This window comes from Engystomops pustulosus, chromosome 3 (genome assembly GCF_040894005.1).
Source record: "Engystomops pustulosus chromosome 3, aEngPut4.maternal, whole genome shotgun sequence".
NCBI classification, from domain to species: domain Eukaryota; kingdom Metazoa; phylum Chordata; class Amphibia; order Anura; family Leptodactylidae; genus Engystomops; species Engystomops pustulosus.
The window spans coordinates 130501491-130524305 of NC_092413.1; the positions used below are offsets into that span (position 1 = coordinate 130501491).

At 39.3% G+C, this 22815-nt stretch overlaps 1 protein-coding gene across 3 annotated transcripts in view; it reads right to left on the reverse strand.

Annotated features, from left to right (window-relative positions):
• Positions 1-813: 813 nt before the first annotated feature.
• The window catches only part of LOC140121932 (CD109 antigen-like), a 96601-nt gene continuing 74599 nt past the window's right edge, over positions 814-22815 (reverse strand). For all 3 annotated transcript variants that reach the window (XM_072142118.1, XM_072142119.1, XM_072142120.1), the window contains 7 exons: positions 20462-20652; positions 19306-19467; positions 17929-17994; positions 11663-11799; positions 9003-9153; positions 7886-7988; positions 814-1152 (listed from right to left, as the gene is read on the reverse strand). In XM_072142118.1, coding sequence (XP_071998219.1) covers positions 968-1152; positions 7886-7988; positions 9003-9153; positions 11663-11799; positions 17929-17994; positions 19306-19467; positions 20462-20652 — 995 coding nt within the window. In that variant the 3' untranslated portion in view covers positions 814-967. The remainder of the gene's footprint in view (positions 1153-7885; positions 7989-9002; positions 9154-11662; positions 11800-17928; positions 17995-19305; positions 19468-20461; positions 20653-22815) is intronic.

Sequence of the window (22815 nt, forward strand, 5' to 3'; positions counted from 1 at the left end):
GTAACATTGAGACCAAGCCGGACAGCCACCGTGTATGATATAGGGCATTTCCTATGTTATGCTGTATTATGGCTGCAGCCGCTCAGCTTTCAATGAAGAGGGGTGGGGTGAGGGGTGCTCACCCCACCTCCTTCTGGAACCACCTGTATGCTCGCCTGGCTAGGGCCGGGGGCCAGCATACGTTTGTGTGCATGAGGCTTTAACGTTCAGATGTCATTAGGGATAAAGTAAGGCATGCTCCCAATGGAAATTGAATATATAGTATGGACATGCAGGCCATCCAAAATCACTTCCAGAGTCTTATTGTAGTTACTTTCTTCTCTATAATGTTTATGGAAGAAAAAGAGAACATGTCAGCTGTTTTACATCCTAAATTGGCTCAACATGTGTTGCATCAAGTAATATTCATCCCTATGGTTTATCTCACTAAGATCTCTGTTGCTGAAAAGTTAGGTTATAATTCTCTATACAATTGATACGGGCATAATGCACATCTCATGAAAAGTCTTCTTTTGTGGCTTACCTTTTACTTAGGTGTTTAGCATATTCTGTGCCATCAACCCTATTACAGGTTTTGCATAACACTGTGTACAGATATATTTCCCACTGGAGGCTATTTATGCCATGACCATTTTTTGAGGGGCAGAGCAAAGTCTACATGCACCTCTATGGAGACCTTACCACAGTGTTCATAATAAAATAAAATGCAACAACACATTAGGCAGATAAATAAGATCGCAGCACCCCTATCTATTATTGGGAAGCTATTTGTTTATTATATGAATGAATAAAAATTCATTAAACACATGTGAAGTACATCATATTCTTTAACATTACTCTTTTAATAATAGATATTACATGTTTGTTACAGAGTTCTAAAACTTGCGATTGATATGTAGGATGAATACATTATGAAATATTTGTCTCAAATGCTTCTCAAAAGCCAAAATGGCAACATAATAATGTATTAGAACAAGTAGGTAATAAGAGCAATGCAGAGGATCACCAAATAGCAGGTGGGTTTGGTGGAACTATTAGTCTGAGGTTTCACTGGCACATTTGATTTACATTGAGTACAGTTAAATCCACAGAAGTCACAGTATGAGATTGTTTTCATTGTCTGAGAATTATATGTCCTTGTTGCTGTATTTCCTAGTGTAAGAGAAAACAAAATTAGAAACCATTATTTCATTTCAAGAAAATTTATTAATATTAACCCCTTATCACCGACACTAGTTTTCAGCTCAATGACCAGACTTTTCATATCTGCCCTGTCTCCCGATAATTGGTTATAACTTCGGAACGCTTTAGCATATCGAGGTGATTTTGAGAATGTTTTCTCGTGACACACTGTACTTCATGTTAGTTATAAAATTTAAGTGATAAGTTTTGCGTTTCATTCTGAAAAAAAGTGAAAATTTGGTAAAAGTTTGTAAAAATTCTTCATTTTCCAAGTTTGGGTAGTTTTACTTCCTGTCTGGAAAGCAGAACATTTCAAAGATTTGATAATTAACATTTACGGATTGTCTGCTTTATGTTGGGATGATATTTTATGCGTCCTCTCATTTTTCTAGGATGTTATGAGGTGCAGAACTTTAGGTGCCATTTTTCTCATTTTCATCAGAATTGCCAAAACTCACATTTTGAGGGACAACTCAGCTTCCAAGTGGCTGTGAAAGGCCTAAATAATAGTAAAACCTCATAAATTACCCCACTATAGAAACGTGACCCCTCAACGTATGTAAAACAACTTCTATTAAGTCTATTAACCCTTTAAATGTTTCACATGGGTTAAAACAATATGGACCTGCGATTTAGAAATTACATTCATTTAGGCCAAAACTGACAGTTTCAGAATAAATTAAATGATGAAACTCACAGCAGATTTGTATTGTCACATTGTATAGATAATTCATTTTGGGAGTCTAAAGCTTATTCATGAGATTTTATTAACTATTTCAAGGGGGACACAAACAAAATCATCAATTTTTATTTTGGATTTTTAGCATTTATTTACCCCGGCTCACCATAACGTAAAAATAATATTTTATCTTTATTCTCTGGTTCACTACGATTGCGGTGATATCTTATTTGTATAGTTTTTCTTATCTTTGCTTAATTTTCCTGAGCAAAACCAATATTGGAGAAAATCACATTGTTTTTACTATTGACAACTTTTTAGGGCCATAACTTCTGTATTTTTCTGTTGTCAGATCTGGTTGAGGGCTTATTTTTTGCAAAAAGAGTTGTTCTTTTCAGTCGTATCATATTAGGGAACATAACTTTTTTTGATCACTTTTTGGAACATTTTTTTGTGATGGTGTTTGATGAAAAATTGCGGGAAGTTTTCCGAGTTTTTTTTTACGTCGTTCACCGAGCGGGTTCAATATTGATTTAGATTTATTGTACACATTGCTACGAACGTGGTGATACCAAATATGTAAGTTTTTTTGTGTTTTATATACTTTATTTGCATGTTACTGTAACTGGGGAGATTATGGGACTTTTATTTTATTTATTTGATTATATTATAAAATGACTTAATCTTTTTTTTTTTTTTTTTTAACTTTTTTTACATTTTCTACTTCTTGGCTTGAACAAGTGATTATCCGATAGCTTGTTCAAGCCTTAACACTGCAATACACTTGTATTGCATTGTATAGTGTAAGTGTGAGTGAAGCCGGCAGCCTCGGGTCACTCGTCGAAACCCGGGGCTGCGGCAGGAGGGATCGGATCCCCCAGTAAGCACCCCGGGGGGGGGGGGGTCCGATCCACATGCGACATGCTTGACCGCGGCGTGTAAGGGGTTAAACATCCGGGATCTGAGTTTTTCCGATCCTGGGTGTAAGTGCCGGGTCTGGGCTGTGACGTCACAGCCCGACACTGGCACTTGCAGGACCCGATGTCCCTAAATCTTCTTCTGACGCGCTGCCGTAGAAAGGCGTCGCGTCAGGAGAAGTACCCTTAATGACTGCCGTAAAAAGCCGATGCGGCGGTCATTAAGGGGTTAAATACTTTTGTGGTAATTCATAGTATTAAACATGACAAACATTTATAAGACATTTAAATTTTATCTATCACCACCTTCACCAACTCCAATATCTTTACACTGATTCATATGCAGTTGGAATTTTCACTCTAGTTTCCCATTTGGAAAAGCTAAAATATCTTTGTACCGTGTTAGCCAGTGGTTAAATAGACAAAAGCTGTGAGTCCTCAGTTATTAATATATTTTTATTGGCTAACTAAAAATTTTGATGACAATTGCAAGCTTTCTGGACTACCATATAAATTTGAGTATAAACCAACCCGAGTATAAGCCGAGACCCCCAATTTTACCACCAAAAACTGGGAAAACCTATTGATTCGAGTATAAGCCAAGGGTGGGAAATACATTTGTCACAGCCTGCCAGTATATACCCAGCAAGCCCCCAGTAGTATATAGCCAGCCAGCTCCCAGTAGTATATAGCCAGCCAGCCCCCAGTAGTATATAGCCAGCCAGCCCCCAGTAGTATACAGCCAGCCCCATGTAGTATACAGCCAGCCCCATGTAGTATACAGATCATTCAATGTAAGGAAAGAAGAGTAAATACCAATAGCAGTAAATATTGTAGCAATTGGTTGGTAAGATGGTTTTATTGTCCCTTGATTGAGATCTGGTCCATGTGATAACCCCACCAGGTCTGAGAGCAGATTCCTTAAGAGTCGTAAACTGGCATAATTCTCACTGAGAATTTATGAAAATAAGTTTACCCGGGATGGGGCAAGAAAAACAATGCCTCTTTTCGCTACTTTTTAAGGCAGCCCCCTTACAATCATCCATGAATTTCAGGAGACCTAATGACATGATGTGGGATTAAAGCCAATACATTATATCTGTTCAAGAAATCTATACAAGGAGAGATTCCCATAAATCCATAAGACACATGCATCCCTGTTCTAAGAGCAGTAGTGGATTATAATATAGGTGTTGTGGGCGGTAGCCCAGAGCCCAAGGCTTCTAAGATGCCCATTCCACCCAAACCCAGACTTGTAGGGGCTATAACACTCATAAAAACCCAAGGCTCATCTTAATCTAACCCTGTCTAAGAGTGCCAAATGTTACCATTGACTTGGATTTCCAGACACTCCTTGACCTTTAATACAATACTTTTTAAAAGGCTATTTAACCCCTTAAAGGCTCATTTTCACCTTTAGGACACAGTCTGATTTTTCAAATCTGCTATGTGTCACAATATGGTGACAGAATAAATGGGGTTTATGCACACTGATCAATGGTTGACTGGATACTTGAAAAAGTCGATTCACATAGCAAATAATTTGTCCGTTAGGACATTTGTACCCATTGGTCAATAAAACTTAACTTTTAATTCTGTACTTAAAAGTGGACCACCCAAAAAAAAGAAAAATGTTTAAAATTTCTCAAACAGTTCTTACTAAAGGCAGTATACTCGAGGGCATGTACAACAGTGGAAGTGCCCCACAGTATTGTGTAGCAATCGTGCTGCTCCGTTTTAGAATCATCAGTTCCTCCAGGCAGCTTTAAAATTTTCGTATGAATGTGTGTTTGTAGTGAGTGCTCAGATAATAGGGCAAGCATATAGGAATCCTCCCTTCCCCTCTCCCCTCCTCCCCTTAGCACGCTTAGTACATATGTTAGAGTCTACATGCACTCAACTAGACCTTGCATGGTGCGATCTCTAAAGGGGAAGAGACTTTGCGGGATAGGGTCCACACACCTATAGAGCACCAGCTCAGTTCCGTGGCTACCTTAGCGGTTACATTGGAGAGCCATAACGGAGCAGCACGATTGCTACACAATACTGTGGGGCACTTCCACTGTTGTACATGCCCTCGAGTATACTGCCTTTAGTAAGAACTGTTTGAGAAATTTTAAACATTTTTCTTTTTTTTGGGTGGTCCACTTTTAAGTACAGAATTAAAAGTTAAGTTTTATTGACCAATGGGTACAAATGTCCTAACGGACTAATTATTTGCTATGTGAATCGACAATATGGTTACAACTTTGGAACACTTTAAGTGACTGGCCCACATATATCAAAAACAGTGCTAACTGCACTATTTGCCTGTGAAGTGTGCCTGATTCTATAATTGTGGTGGCACAAAACTGGCAGAAACACTTTATAAATACATGTGCAAGCAGTTGGATATTCTTTCTAAGTCACACAGAAAACTTGTGCAAACACTTTCAAGGAGTTATTCCACGAACCAAGTTAGGCCCTATCCACAGGATATGGCCTAACTTGCTGATCGGTCGGGGGTTTCAGTGATGAGACTCCCACCGATCACGAGGGGACTCAATGGAGCCGACGGAAATTGCATAGCGCCGTGCTCGGTGATCTCTGTCAGCTCCATAGAGATGAATGGAGTAGAACGGTCATGCATGGCGTCTGCTCCATTAATCTCCGGGAGCGACGAGGGGCCCTACTGACCTGAGTGAAGTTGGCCCCCCCACCTTGATCAAATCAAACAAAATTGGTGTCAAACGTTTGTGCTACGTTTGTGCAGCAGAAATTTTTGTTTGTGCCACCATCGTTTTCGATATTTTAATGAAAGTTTCCAGAGGTCATCAGAGGTCAACCAGCCCCCCCACATTGCCCAAATCAAACAAAACTGGTGCCGAACAATTCTGCTACGTTTGTGCTGGTTTGTGCTGTGCAAATTTTTGTTTGTGCTGCTTTTGTTTTGAATATATGAACAAAAAATTAAAGTTCAAAAGTTCAAGCAGCCCCCCCCCCACATTAACCGAATCAAACAAAACTGGTGTCAAAAGTTAGTGCTATGTTTGTGCTGGTTTGTGCAGCAAAAATTTTTGTTTGTGCCGCTATAATTTTTAAGGTATGTTCAGTTGTTTGAGGTGTTTAGGATGAACTGGTAAAAAACAAACCTAGTGACACTTCCTTGGCTTGATCACCAGGGGGAGCTAGCAAACACAATGTACTTTGGAAGAAATGAACTCTGATGACCTCTGCAAAAAAGTATGAATATATTAAAAATGATAGCGGCACAAACAAAAATTTTTGCTGCACAAACCAGCACAAACGTAGCACTAACGTTTGACATCAGTTTTGTTTGATTCGGTTAATGTGGGGGGGCTGCTTGAACTTTTGATCTTTAATTTTTTGTTCATATATTCAAAACAAAAGCAGCACAAACAAAAATTTGCGCAGCACAAACCAGCTCAAACATAGCAGAATTGTTCGGCACCAGTTTTGTTTGATTTGGGCAATGTGGGGGGGCTGGTTGACCTCTGATGACGTCTGGAAACTTTCATTAAAATCTTAAAAACGATAGCGGCACAAACGAAAATTTCTGCTGCACAAACCAGCACAAACGTAGCACAAACGTTTGACACCAATTTTGTTTGATTTGAACAAGGTGGGGGGGCCAACTTCACTCAGGTGCCCTACTGGGACCCCAGTGGACCCCTCGTTCTCGTGAGTGTCCCATCAATCAGAAAGCAACTAACTTGGTTCATGGGACAACCCCCTTAATAAATGTGAGCCACTGAGTTTATATTTAAATGTTTTTTCATGACATGTTGCACTTTACATAAATGCTATATTTTAGTTGAAACTTTTTGCAATTATTTATGATAAAAATTGTACATTTTGTGAAATGTATGACCATTTAATTGCACAAAGAAAATTTAGATTAATAGATTTAACAACCTATGATGCCATGTTTCCTATCTTTCCACTCACCGAAGCCCTGACAGTTCAGCCTTGGTAAAAAAAATATGCAACACCCCTGCTAACGCATAGGCAAGGTGGTAGTTGCGAATAGCGCCCTCTCCATGTCAGGAGCTGTTAGGGAGACTGATCCCCTCTCTAGAAGGTCTCTAGATACTGTAGAACTTTGCAGTTGCAGCCACTGCCTGGTATGGAAGGAGTTAACATTACCAAATGTTATTGTCCAATGATGTTCTTGTAAAGCAAGCTGGAAGCTGATTGGAGAGTGCTACAACCTGACCAAGGGAGTATATAAACCCCTGGTGGGCGAGAGCACGTGTTCTCAGTTTTTTGAGAGAACCACACCTCATGGTCTGTCTGTCAGTCTGAGAAGTCAGAGTGACAAACTCCATCTTGGAGCACATGTCAGCTCCAGTAAGCAGAAGAGAGAACAGCACATATCTGTACTGCCACAACCAGTGTCTTAATACCAGGAACCACCGGTGCCTCAGGCCACTGGCTAGCACGCAGGGCAAGTCTGGAGACTTAAGCCCCAGAGCTGAGATCCACCACCTGTACTCAGCTCCACCTATACAACCCCGGCCGGAAGCTAATACCAGGCTGCATGTAACTTACCTTTGATTAAAGAACTATAAGTTGATTTGCACAATGTTGCCTCCGTCTAATCCCTGGATAATGCTGCTTACCATCACGGGTTCCCCATCCATCACCCAGGGATTCATCCTACAGACAACTCAGCGGTTTCCCCAGGGAGAAACTATTGCATCAGCTTGTGCCTCAATATTTCTTGCACACACCACCTGCTGGAGACCTGCCAAGCTGTAGGTCAGTCCTCTAGTCCCCATACCAAGTACCATGACTACAGCGTGCCCAAGGCCAACTAACCAGTCACTTCGGTATCTTTGGTATTCTGGGCTCTGGCTGCCTCCAGGCCACAAGAAAAGGCTAGGCCCCGGTGGGGGATGTTGCAAATACAATGTGGACACAAACTACCAGGTCCAGAATATAAATGCATGTAGTTATCACAATAAGCACACCTTTGAAATTCCCCATGATTTCCTTTTTGTTTCTGTAGTTTTTGTGCAACTACACTCAAGACAAACATTATTTTGACCAAAGGATAAAGGTAACATACATAGAAAGTAACATGGAACCAAATATTTGTACTTACTTGGATTATAATATTCATAAATAGTAACTACAGCATCTTGGGATCCTGCAACATTTGCATAACGAACCAGAGGTACAGATACACAAATCTGCGCAGAGGAAACCTAAGAAAAAAAATATAATGTTAAAATAATTTAAAATATTTTATTCAGTTCATCCACAAAAATGGAAATTTAATAGCCCTTCAAAATAAAGCGAAATAAATAAATAACATTTTATTATCTTATAATAACTATGTGTTAATGGGTTCATGAAACATACTATCATAAAGGGGTATTCCAGGAATAAGCATAATTCATAAACAAATGGGTCCTTAAAATATATATAAGCTGATATATCATTATTTTTTTTGCTTCCCTTAGGAGAAAAATGCTGTTGACATACACTGTAATGGAGAATTAAAATTTTACTGCCCCTCTAATCAGTCCATTGATTTTCTCCGTGTGGAGCAGACACAGAACAGAAGATGGCCGCTAGTCACTTGTCCACATCATATGTCCCACACCTGCCTAGGCAGGCCATGCAATCACCACTAATTTTGGGTATAGTTGGTTGGTTGCAGTGTTGGCCAGTGTTGTAGTGAGACATCATCTCAGTGAGGTAATGTGCAGTAATGTGACACATCTTTACTTTGGTAACAGAGCAAGAAAGTATGTTAGATCATCACTGAGAGCAGAGCATAAGAGGGAGGAGGAGTTACCGAGAGCTAATGGATCATGGGACTTGTAGTTTCCAGTGTTATAAGCTTCTGCAACCTGTCTTTAGTGAAAATGAGGTCCCTGGTGACAGGTTCCCTTTAAATAGTAGTGGGACCCACAGATTAGACATAAATTTTTTGCAGCACACTTAGATCTATTTCACCTTAATGTATGTGGAGACAGTTCTAAATCTTTTCGGTCCTGCACCAAAAACATAGACCCACAATAGATAAATGCCCTCCTATTGAGTTGAATGCTTTTATCTACAAAATGAGGTTTGACAAATTAACAATGGTTTTATTGGATGGGAGCACGTAATTCTGCTAAAGTTGAAAGAAAACAACTGAATGGAAATTTATTTTACAGTTAAGTAAAAATATGAGTTTGAAAACAAATAATAATTTACTTTTGACAACTTACCGAATCCAAGTACAAGAAAACTTTATCATCTTTTGGTTCCACTAGCCTGAGAATGTCAGTTGTGGAGATACCTGCAGGGTTTAATTGGAAACCACTGAGGAATCCCACATCTGCAATTACCATCCCACTGTTATTGTTTGCCCCTTGGTAGCTGAAAACAGAGTGACAGTCTTTAGAGATCAAGCATGTGAAAGTTAAGATTTAGAACATAGGTTGTAACAGCATTTGTTATGTTATAATAATATCCGCATTGCAGGCTCCATCAACCTGTCAGCAAAAGTTGACAAAATAAACCACTACCGATATGTTGTGAAGTACTCTAAAATCGTCAAGATCATGTTTCTATCATGTAAATTAGTGTTACAAAGTTACAGTGAGAAGAGCTCAGCACATAAGTCAAAATCTCCGCACCGCAGAATGCCTTCTCTACTGTGATTGACATCTTGCATCAGACTTCAGGAGAGACAGACTTTATAAAACCAATTTGCTTGTCACTACAAAGTTGATTTTCCACCACACTAGAACTTAAAAAGAAACATCTGTAAGGTATTAAGCTGCTTGAGAACATACTGGTTGTGGTTTATTAGGTCATTTTTTGCTGGCAGGTTCCCTTTAACCCCTTAACGCTCTGCGCCGTAGCTCTACGGCGCAGAGGTATAAGGGATGTATGAAGAGGGCTCACGGGCTGAGTCCTCTTCATACAGAGGTGGGGGTTTTTGCATTTTGCACAAAACCCCCACCGCTAATAACCGCGGTCGGTGCTTGCACCGATCGCGGCTATTAACCCCCTAAACGCCGCCAGCAAAGTCGCCGGCGGCGTTTAAAAGACGGCGGCGCGCGGGCGCCGCCATCTTTTTTCCGATCGCCACGCCCCCGAACGTCATCGGGGGGCGGCGATCGGTTGCCATGGTAGCGTCGTGTCTTCTTTTGACACGAGGCTATCTGGCAGCTGCAGATTCGTTACAATGAGCCAGTGGCTCATTGTAATGAATGTGCTGCAAAAATGCCATATATTGCAATACAGAAGTATTGCAGTATATGGTAGCAGCGATCTGACCATCTAGGGTTAATGTACCCTAGATGGTCTAAAAGATAGTGAAAAAAAAAAGAAAAAAAAAAGTTAAAAAAATAAAAAAAATTAATAAAATATTAAAAGTTCAAATCACCCCCCTTTCCCTAGAACGGATATAAAACATAACAAACAGTAAAAATCTCAGACATATTAGGTATCGCCGCGTCCTAAAATGCCCGATCTATCAAAATATAAAAACGGTTACGGCCGGCGGTGACCTCCGAGGCGGGAAATGGCGCCCAAATGTCCGAAATGCGACTTTTACACCTTTTTACATAACATAAAAAATGAAATAAAAAATGATCAAAATGTCGCACAGACCTCAAAATGGTAGCAATGAAAACGCCGCCTCATTTCGCAAAAAATGACCCCTCACACATCTCCGTGCGCCAAAGTATGAAAAAGTTATTAGCGTCAGAAGATGGCAAAATTTTTTTTTTCTTTTTTGTACACATTCGTTTAATTTTTGAAAATGTATTAAAACACAATAAAACCTATAGAAATTTGGTATCACCGCGATCGCACCGAACCAAAGAATAAAGTAGGTGTGTTATTTGGAGCGAAGAGTGAAAGTCGTAAAAACTGAGCCCACAAGAACGTGACGCACGTGCGGTTTTTTTTCAATTTTTCCACATTTGGAATTTTTTTTCAGCTTCGCAGTACACGGCATGTTAAAATAAATAACATTACGGAAAAGTAAAATTTGTTACGCACAAAATAAGCCCTCACACAGGTCTGTACACGGAAAAATGAAAAAGTTATGGATTTTTGAAGTTGGAGAGCGAGAAATGAGCCAATACAAACAACATATGTGGGGGGAGGCGACCTTTTAGGCACAGCCCACTGCCTTGTGACTTTTTAGGTGCACTGTACTGCCATTCCTTTTTCTCTCTAACAAGTTTTACTTAAAAAGTCGCATGCAGTAGCAATGGAGTACATCTGAAAAGGTGCACATTGATGATTTGCATCTGAAAAGTCACTGAAAGAAAGCCAGCAAGCCAGACAGAATACTGATACAGTATATCCCTGCCAGTATTCAATAATAATAATTTTTATTTATATAGCGCCATCAAAATTCCACAGTGCTTTAAAAATCATAGGGGACATATGCATATATAATATTATATAGTAAAAACAGTCATATGGAACAATAGGAACAAGAGTGTATAGTCTTTTGTCTATTTCATCCAGCAAAACTAAGGACATTAATAGGGATCTCATTATTAATAAAAAGTACAATACAAGCACCATTCACAGTCTCATAGCAGTCAGCTATGGGATTAATCCATCTACAATATAACAGTATGCAATTAGCTCATCTTTGTAGACCTTCTTTATGAAAAGAAAGAGGGTGTTTTCAACTAGTATATTGTAACAGGATGCTTTGATTTTCTCATTAAAGAGGTTCTGCAGCAGCAGAGGTGTATTTTATATTATCATGAATTATGTTTTCTATAAGTTATATATTAACCCCAGTACCTAATGCTAGTCGCCTCAGAGTACATTGTCCTGGATAAATACGATAATGAATCATCTCTGTGACTTCTAATATTCTTACAGTAGGGGTTTAGATGGGAGTAGGTCTTACCTTGTACATACATCCACAGTCAATATATGAAGGTTACTTGCATTTTCCTTCACAGTCACATCTAACTTGAAAGCTTCTGGTACAGAAGATTCTCTCTTGGTTCTAGAAGATGTCTTTCGATTATATGCCAAATTAAGCTAAAAAAGTGTAGAAATATGTCCTTATTACTTAAGAATAAGAGTACAGTGTGTGTAACGTGGGGTTGAACATAAATTGTTTTAAAATGAAAACCTGCAGGTCAACTAGTCAACAGTAAGGCTGTCTAGTTGTACTTTGCACTTCCCAGTAGTTGGCTTAAATTACAACAAAAAGTTGCAGCAAAATTATGGCGCCTTACCCTAATTTTGGTGGGTATGGATTGTTTGGTACAAAGCCACGCCTATTTTCATAGGCCATGTCCCTTGTCATACTAGTTGTGTAAAAGTGCCTGACAACTGCTTAAAACCCTTGATAATTGTTGGGCAAACAGTTGTACAGAATTCTGTTGTAAATGGATTGATAAATCTGTCACAGAAACTTTGTAGGCACTTCAGTAATTTTATCCTTTGGCATATAGCCCACAAGATCTAACATATTAAAAAAAAACAGCCTCATTATTTTCTACATTCAATCTATGCTGTATATGATGTACATGATTGTCCCTACTAACTTCCATTACTTTTCATGAATTTTAAAGTAAAGATTAAAGGTTTTAAAAATAACTGAGGCCCGGGCTGGGGTGGGCTAGTTAAACATAACAAACATCTACTTACCTCGTCTACTTACCTCATTACAGGGGCGCACAGGGAGCTTCCGGACGGCTGGAAGCTCCTACCCGACACCATCTCTCAGCGCTTTCAACGCTGAGAGATAGGGACGGATGGAAGGAGTCGGCCACATCCCGGACCGGAAGCTCCTTGTGCGCGGCTTCCGTGCCCCTGTAAACAAACAGGGGCACGGATCGAAGGGACCGCGGCGCGGGACATCGGCGGCGCCGGAGGAGGTAAGTACATGTTTATTATGTTTAAATATCCCTCCCCAGCCATAAGACATTTTTAAAACCCGGATAACCCCTTTAAAAATTAGCTTTGAATACACGAGGAAAAAAAATGGCTTTACCTCTTAAACATAAGGAAAAAATACAAGTGTTTAAAATGAATTCAGGTTCACGCTTTTTCCAAGTGACTTTAGATTTAATATACAATGACTTGGTGCAAGACAATTCTCTGAATGTCAGTGATCATGTAACTGAATAGCATCCATTTTCTTGCTGCACTGTTGGTGGATAGGCTTTTTAAGTACTTGTACATGATCTGTAATCTACAGAATGTCTACATGTTCTTTTTCAGGTGCATGCATTTTGTCATATTGGAGTCTTTTGAGGGAGGCATTAACTAGTTTCTCTTTATATTTCAGCTTCACTAAATATAACTATGACTGGTAAATTTGGACACAAGTGCATGAAATGCGGATGTACATTGTTACTCTATATCCAGTACGAAAGAAGGTCACGGTCCAGCCAAGACTCTCCAACGTGACAATCCTTTATTTCAGATTCATCATAAAAAGTTCCAATGCATAACTAACGTCTACGCATTTCAAGTGGAGACCCCGCTCTTAATCATGACAAACATATACTAACAATCTACCTTGACACATATTTAAAACTCCCTCCCGGTGACATAACCCCACCTTCTCCGTTTACATCACTTCCGGTCAATCCATGAATATGCATGAGGGGAGGAGGCTGTCACTTGTGCCCTGGTAAGTATGCAATCTGGTTCACATAAATGTTAATATTTTAGACATATCTAGGAAGTACACAAGATGACTTAGCAACACTATACGAGCAGCATGTGGGAGAAGCTTCGTCCCGCAACGATGTCGTTTCCTCGGTTGAAGACGGAGATTGCCTCATGTCCCCCTTCGGAACGATTACGTCGCAGGACGACACCGCTTTGGGAAATGAACTAAAATCAGAAGAAAAGAGAAAAAACACATTACAAATTAAAAACTCACAATATTTTCTGTTATACATAACAGCAGTGTTCATTTAACATGTACATGGTGTGTACAGTGTTCACCATATGTACAAATGCATGGGTACAGCAGCAAGATTTCTAGACTATACATTTGGCGAGTAGACATTATTGAACATTTATTTTCTACAGTAATGGTACATAATTTCTTTTCTCATATTCAGGCCGAAGGGGGAACGTGTATTTAAATTAAAAATCCAAAAAGCTTCACGATTACATAAAATATCGCTAATGTTACCTCCTCTTATTGGTTTACGAATTTTTTCAATAACATACGTATTTAAGCTATCGGTGTAACCTCCATGAACATTCACAAAGTGTTTTGATGCTGCAGACAAATTCCGTCCCTCAGGGTGAGAAATATCATACAGATGTTCATAAAATCGGATTTTGAATTCTCGTGGTCTGACCAACATACATAAGGTCCCAAGTGGTACATTTAATGATGTATATTACATTCTGTGAGTTGCAGTTAATAAAACCCTTTATTGGAAATTCATGGTCTCCCTCACTATTGGTAAAAAAATTTCTTTTTATTCTCTGCAAATTTACAGGTAGTGCACCTTGGAACTGCACATCTGTAAACACCTGTTTGACTCAAAAAGGGAATGTGACAACATATTGCCTAGGGTTTTGCCTTTGCGAGAGACAATTCTGTGCCCCTCTGATAGTATCTTATCCAAAATGGGATCTGTTTTGAGTAGTGAGATGTTGTTTTGAATGATTTCTGAAATTTGTTTGAACTGGGGGCTGTATTGAAATACCGCTGTCGGTAAATTTTTACCTGATCTCCCAGTTTTGGTTATATTTTTGACCTCTTTCTTAACAGTGTGCACTGGTATGGCAGGTACATCGACGATCTCCTCATTATTTGGACCGGAGATGTGCCTGCCATACCAGTGTTCATGAATTATTTAAATGACAATGTGTTTAACCTACGGTTTACACCACATACACATGAGAGTAAAATTACCTTCCTAGATCTTGCTATGGAGGGCATCCCGGGTAAAAATATCCTTACATCTACATTTAGGAAACTCACTGTGGGTAACACAATCCTACATGCAACCTCCCAACACCCGCCACATACTATAAAAGCAATTCCTGTGGGGGAACTCATTAGAAGCAAAAGAAATTGTAATATGGAAAGCTCATATAACACAGAAAAACACAAAATTTGCAATGGACTTACAAAGAGAGGATACCCGACATGGACGCTAACTAGAGCTGAAAGTAGAGTGGCCAAAAGGGACAGAAAACTTCAAAAGAGGTCAAAAGATCCCATTTTGGATAAGATACTATCAGAGGGGCACAGAATTGTCTCTCGCAAAGGCAAAACCCTAGGCAATATGTTGTCACATTCCCTTTTTGAGTCAAAAACACGGAACACAACCACGTGGTTAGGGACACAGGGATTTTACAGATGTGCAGCTCCAAGGTGCACTACCTGTAAATTTGTGGAGAGTAAAAAGAAATTTTTTACCAATAGTGAGGGAGACCATGAATTTCCAATAAAGGGTTTTATTAACTGCAACTCACAGAATGTAATATACATTATATTCATTAAATGTACCTCTTGTGACCTTATGTATGTCGGTCAGACCACAAGAAAATTCAAAATCCGATTTTATGAACATCTGTATGATATTTCTCACCCTGAGGGACGGAATTTGTCGGCAGCATCAAAACACTTTGTGAATGTTCATGGAGGTTACACCGATAGCTTAAATATGTACGTTATTGAAAAAATTCGTAAACCAATAAGCGGAGGTAACATTAGCGATATTTTATGTAATCGTGAAGCTTTTTGGATTTTTAATTTAAATACACGTTCCCCCTTCGGCCTGAATATGAGAAAAGAAATTATGTACCATTACTGTAGAAAATAAATGTTCAATAATGTCTACTCGCCAAATGTATAGTCCAGAAATCTTGCTGCCGTATCCATGCATTAGTACATATGGTGAACACTGTACACACCATGTATTAAATGAACACTGCTGTTATGTATAACAGAAAATATTGTGAGTTTTTAATTTGTAATGTGTTTTTTCTCTTGTCTTCTGATTTTAGTTCATCTCCCAAAGCGGTGTCGTCCCGCGACGTGATCGTTCCGTAGGGGGACATGAGGCAATCTCCGTCTTCAACCGAAGAGCGACATTGTCGCGGGACAAAGCTTCTCCCACATGCTGCTCGTATAGTGTTGCTAAGTCATCTTGTGTACTTACTAGATATGTCTAAAATATTAACATTTATGTGAACCAGATTGCATACTTACCAGGGCACAAGTGACAGCCTCCTCCCCTCATGCATATTCATGGATTGACCGGAGGTGATGTAAACGGAGAAGGTGGGGTTATGTCACCGGGAGGGAGTTTTAAATATGTGTCAAGGTAGATTGTTAGTATATGTTTGTCATGATTAAGAGCGGGGTCTCCACTTGAAATGCGTAGACGTTAGTTATGCATTGGAACTTTTTATGATGAATCTGAAATAAAGGATTGTCACGTTGGAGAGTCTTTGCTGGACCGTGACTTTCTTTTGTATTGGAATATTATATATACCTGAGCAGCAAGGTGGCCCGTGCCGACCCAACTACAAGCCAGTGAGCCAGTGTTCAATTTTCTCACTCTATATCCAGTGACATAATTAGGAGGCTGGCAACTCCATATTCACTCACAATTAGGGATGAGTGTACCCACTTAAGTTCAGGTCCTGCCAAAGTCAGCTGGACCTTAACTTCTGGGACCCAGCCCCCATGTTCCCAGAAACACCTATGATCGGTGCTGGCTGTATAAATGCCGTTTGCAAAGTCACAACCTGCTTTAAATCGACATGGCACTTGATCTCCAGTACTAAAGCCACCGTTTTGGGGAGGATCAGCATTCCCCATGACATCATTGGTGAGCGCCAATCCTCCCCAAAATGGCAGCAGATTAGTTTAAATGTTGCCTGCAACTTTGTAATATTAAACAGTATTTAAACAGTTAATGCCCAATCTCGGGCTTACCAATGGGGGGTTTGGGTCGGGCCACATTTTAAATGGAGTCTGGGATTGGGTTAGGGGAATCTGAACTTTGCTGTTCGGGTCCACTCATTCCTACTTAGAATTACTTTGTGGCAACTAGTTTGAGCTTGCTAATGGCTATGGGCTATGAATGCTACAGTGTATAGTGTATAGCTTTAAAGAGGACCTGTCACCAGATTTTGGCCACCCTGACTAACAATGCCTTCTAATAAAGAGTGACATGTCCTCCTCACATCTCCTAAAATCAGCTGTCAGTGGGCAGATATGGAAATTAGCTTTTGTGACTTATGTCTGGTATCTGTGACGCTGCTCTCTCCCAGGCTGGCAGTGAACCATGCCCCATTATTCTGACTGACAGCCCTGTGTCTCTTCAAATCACTGCCCTGCCTCCTTGTACTTTCTGCTGATATTCAACTATAGACATATAAAGCGCTATGTACAGATGGGAAATATTGTGTCAAATTTTTTATACGGTGTCTTATGTTACATTCATGACATGTGACCAGTGACATCATCGCAGGTCCTTTCACCTTCTAAGAATAGCAAACTGTACACCATGTATGTGATTACATGAAATCACAGCAGCCTCCATGTAGGATAGAAAGGAGTAGAAGTCCATGGAGGTAGCTTTGACTTCATGTGGTCAGATACATGCATGGGGTACAGTTTATTATTAAGAGGATAAAGTACCTGAGATTATGTCACTCTGGTCACATGACATGAACTGTGACTAGTAAGGAGGCATAAGGCATGGGGAGTATTAGATGGGAGGGGCCAGCCAAGCAGGACACACCCCCTCTGATGCCAGGTAATATAAGGTAAAAAGTGATTTAAGTGGATCTAAGTGAAACTTTTTTTTAGCTAAAAGAAGGGTGTCAGTAAGTTTATAGAGCTCTATAGGAACCTGTCACCGGCTGTATATGTGCAAATGTTGTGACAGGTTCTCTTTAAATGCGGTCGACTTTATATAATAATAATAATTCCTTCATTTATATAGCTCACACAGATTATGCAGTGCTGCACAGAGGTTGCCAAGTCAGTCTTTATACGAATATATATAATATGAATTAAAAAGCTTGATATAACCGTAACCTATCTCCATTAGAATCTCTTCAGTAAAATGAAATATAAGGAATACTTTCACGTTAGTATTTTAAAATGACACAGAGGAAACATTAATACAAATCAGCCCATAGAAACAATGTACAATTGGTTTATACCTGAAAAATAGCTAATCCTCTTCCTACTGCAGTAGCGTAGATTGAAAGGGGTTGGGGAACGTCAATCTATTGTAGAAGAAAACACAAATAATTACTTAAAAAGTGTTTCATCTTTAAAAAATATTAAAGACAATTTAACTTTGGCCCTGCTCCTACTCGCACTAATGTAGTCCATTTCAGATTATTTTGTATTTTGGATGACTTTTTGTCTTCAAAATATTGGTTCAGTTAGGTCGTTCAGAATTTGCCTGTAACTTTAGGAACATAGAATGTTTTGACGTAGTTGATCAGGAAAAGTTGATGGATTCTTTGAGGGGTGTGGTTTTGAAAAGGGGATAACTTGTTAAGGGTTTCCACTGATCTGGTTTCTCATGGTCTCTCCAAACTATTCCTTCATAAACTATTCTACAAAAGTAGAATAGTGTCCCACTATTTTGCCAAAATAGCAGTTTACATCCGTATGTGTAGTGTTTCTGTACTTGGGAAAAATGCCCAGCAAATTCTGAGAGACGAATTCTGATTCACTTTTTGAGCAGCATACATTCATCAAATTTTATTTTGCATTAGTATTGCAAATTTTTTTTAATAGAAGCACAATTTTGTTTTAGTGTTTTAAAATGCTGAAATGTTTAGCAAGCTTTCTACATGCTTTTTTTGAATACTTGGATGCTGTAATGTGGAAAAAAAGGGAGGGAAAATTAGTTTCCAATTGGTTAGCCTCCTTCCAGAGCATTAAAAATAAAAGAACTTTTAAGTAATGTTCACTGTCACTATCTAAACTTTTTGGACAAAATGCAAAATGTATCAACCAAAAGTTACCTCTAACATACTATAGTATGATGGGGAGATTCATTATGCCATCTTCACCAGTTCTCTGGTGGAGAAATCACATGAATCTCCCCCTCCCCACCAATTTTTGGGCATACAGTGGCATGGGGGTTGGTGAGGAGAAGGGACGGGAACCGTGATGGGGAAGGGCAGAATAGGAGCAAGGTGTGACACCCACATCTTCTATAATCTCCTCAAGTAGTACCGACTATAGCAAAAACTCTGCCAATTCAAAATCCCCCCTCCAATGTGTCACCAAAAAGTATTCTCAAAATCATTTGAGTAAGTTAAAGCATTCTATGAAGGGAGGCAGGTCATAATTGAAAAAAATGGGCTTGGTCCTAAAGGTGCAGAAGAGCCTTGTCCTTAAGGTATTAAACAAATCATTAAACAAATAAGTTTTCACCACTAGGGAATACTTTACACCGCTTTCCAAGCGAGAACTGGAGTGACTGAGGAATGGAAATAAGGGTATGCACCAGTAAGTCACAAAGTGGCCTCTTTTGTGTATATTTTATAGATATTGTATCTTTTAGCGTTTTGTTTTACCTGCTGACGTTGTAACACTAATAGATTGGTGCTATCGATCACAAAACTTTTTGGCACAAATGATCCTGAGCCGGTTACGGTCAATGTAAGAGATGTTGCACCTTCATCAAAGTTTACTATTGACACAAACTTGGAAAGAGCCTGCAGAGCCATCACCGTATCCTTTGTAAGACAGAAAATATATATTCAAATATTATTAAAATTAAGTACTAAAATGCTCACCAACTTTTCCACACACATGCAAATGAATACACAAACTTTGCAAAGTATTTTATCACTGCTTTCTTCTACACTTACTTTATCTCTTATTATCCTTCCTCCTTCCGACTTATCTACTTACCCCTCTGAAAATTCTTCTGAATTCCATATTGCTAGCGACAAGACAGAAGCTTACTGAGGTCTCAGATTACATAGAAGCTCTATGTGTGTGGAGGTTTTACAATGAGTCACAGCAGTTAGATATGGATTTAGGAATGGAGGAAATGATTTGTTCAATCAAAATGTACAACAATGAGTTGTACATCTGATTGTAGACTTTATATCCTCTAAAAAAGTTCACATCAGTTTAAATGTTGCCGGCGACTTTGTCATATTAAACAGTATTTTTAGAAGGGTGACAGTACAAGTGGAATAATTCTTCCATATGGTAAATGCTGTAATGGAAGAAACATCCAAATGTCTGAATCACCATTTTTTTGTCACTCAAAAAAATACAAATTAAAAAGTGATCAAAAGGATACATTTTTGAAACCTATATCAGTGAACAAAACAACACCTCATTCATATTTATACATCAAGCATTAAGAATTAAAAAGTTTATTTTTAAAAGATTTTAAAACATAGTAAGACTTTATAAATTTGGCACCTACACGGTCATACTGCGCCACATAATAAAGTTAACATGGGATTTGAACTACTAAGTGAAATCTGTAAAGAACTGTGAAAAATTGAACAGGTGTTTTTTTCTAGCTTACCAGGACATTGCAGAATAATTTATGATGCCACTTGGAAGTACAACTTTTACTACAGGAAAAAGCCCCAACTAATTATATATATGAAAAAAATTAATAAGTTATGACTTTTAAAAGAAGGGTAGTAAAAAACTAATTGTTAAAACGGAAGAGGGTATCGGCGAGAAGGTGTTAAAAAGTATTACCTGAGTAGAAGTATATCCTCCAAGATAATTCCGTTGTTGACTCAGCCATTTCATGACAAGAAGGCCATCAATAATTTTTCCCTGCTGATAGTAGGAGAGAAGGGCATATGCTGCTGTCTCAATATCAGTTGTTCTTGGCTGCCAATAATAGTTTGATTGTTGCGATGGCGTAGACCAGTACTTTCCAGATCCTAAGTACAAAATTGGTGAAAAACTGTTTTAATTTTTTTATTTTTAACATATATTTTTATTTTGGATGATTCCACGGCCAAGCTGCTATTTATTTATATAAAGCACCATCATATTCCATAGTGCTTTACAAATCATAGGGAACATATACAAATAAAATACTACATTACAGAGTACAAACAGTCATATGGAAGAATAGGAGTAAGGGCCATGCTCACAAAAGCTTATAGTCTATGACGATGAAGGTTAACACAAAAACTTGAATAATGGTCCAGCCATTATTTATAAGGGAACAGAATAAAGAATTTTAATAAGTAAAAATTCTACTGCTTGAACAAGCCATCAGCAGGGACTTCAGGGAAGCCTGGAGCTTGGTTTACATCTGGTGTTTGCAAGATAACAGATTTGAATAGGACACAGGATGGGTTAGCAAAGAAAGAGTTGAAATTTCATACAGTTAGTGACTGTGATAGGCTTGCCTAATGATATGGGTTTTAAGAGCATGTTTGAAACTTTGGCGGTTGGATATTAGCCTAGTAGTCTTGGGAAGGGCATTCAAGAGAATTGGTGCAGCTTGGAGGAAGTCCTGGAGACGTGAGTGAGAGGTTCAAATTAAAGTAGAGATTAATCTAACATCACTGGCAGATCAAAGAGCATGGGTTGGTTGATAGACTGAGATGAGAGAAGAGAGATGTGGAGGTGCAGCATTATGCAGAGATTTGTTGATGAGAGTCTGGTCGGTAGTTAGTAGCACTAGATGGGTCCAGGGAAGGTTTCTTTAGTAAGGGGGTAACAACTGCATGCTTGAAAGAAGAGGTAACAACACCACAAGAGAGAGAGAAGTTGAAAATTTTAGTGAAGTGAGAAGTGACTGATGGGGAGAGGGACTGTATGAGATTTGAGGGGATGGGGGTCACTATGCAAGTTTATAAAGTCTACAGATATTCATGACTTTCTCCCAAGATATTTGTCACTCCTAGAGCACTGCTGATGGAAACAGAGTTTATCCATGTGCCAAGGTTGCCTGCATTCTCACTCATTGCCCTCCTCCTTCCTCAGCATCTCCCCTGCTTCCTCCCCCCACTTATGTTAGCTCACTGCCACAAGCAATTCTCTTTTAACAGCCCTACCGGGACTCACTACACACAGCTGGCAGGGAGCCAAGTTATGTTACAGCAATGATTAAAAGTTATTCAGATGTACACTCACCGGCCACTTTATTAGGTACACCATGCTAGTAACGGGTTGGACCCCCTTTTGCCTTCAGAACTGCCTCAATTCTTCGTGGCATAGATTCAACAAGGTGCTGGAAGCATTCCTCAGAGATTTTGGTCCATATTGACATGATGGCATCACACAGTTGACGCAGATTTGTCGGCTGCACATCCATGATGCGAATCTCCCTTTCCACCACATCCCAAAGATGCTCTATTGGATTGAGATCTGGTGATTGTGGAGGCCATTTGAGTACAGTGAACTCATTGTCATGTTCAAGAAACCAGTCTGAGATGATTCCAGCTTTATGACATGGCGCATTATCCTGCTGAAAGTAGCCATCAGATGTTGGGTACATTGTGGTAATAAAGGGATGGACATGGTCAGCAACAATACTCAGGTAGGCTGTGGCGTTGCAACAATGCTCAATTTGTACCAAGGGGCCCAAAGAGTGCCAAGAAAATATTCCCCACACCATGACACCACCACCACCAGCCTTTCTTCCCCATACTGATGCACGGTTTGAACTGCAGGAGATTGTCTTGACCATGTCTACATGCCTAAATGCACTGAGTTGCCGCCATGTGATTGGCTGATTAGAAATTAAGTGTTAACGAGCAGTTGGACAGGTGTACCTAATAAAGTGGCCGGTGAGTGTATGACCAAGGCATTTTTAAAATCAACATACCAGAGCCTATTGGAACTGATCATCATGTAAAAATAACCTTCCTGATGACAGGTTCACTTTAAGGGTTTAAACAGTTTTTAGGCATTTTTACAACTAGTGTAAAAAAGGATTGTGGTCACTGAAAATTGACAGTGACTTCACAGCATCATAGTTTAAAAACTCTAAGCCATATGTATCATCAAACATCAGACACGTCATAAATCTTGCATAGCAGAGAGCTATCTAGGTCTAATGTGTGACAGTGATAACTCTCCCCCACTAT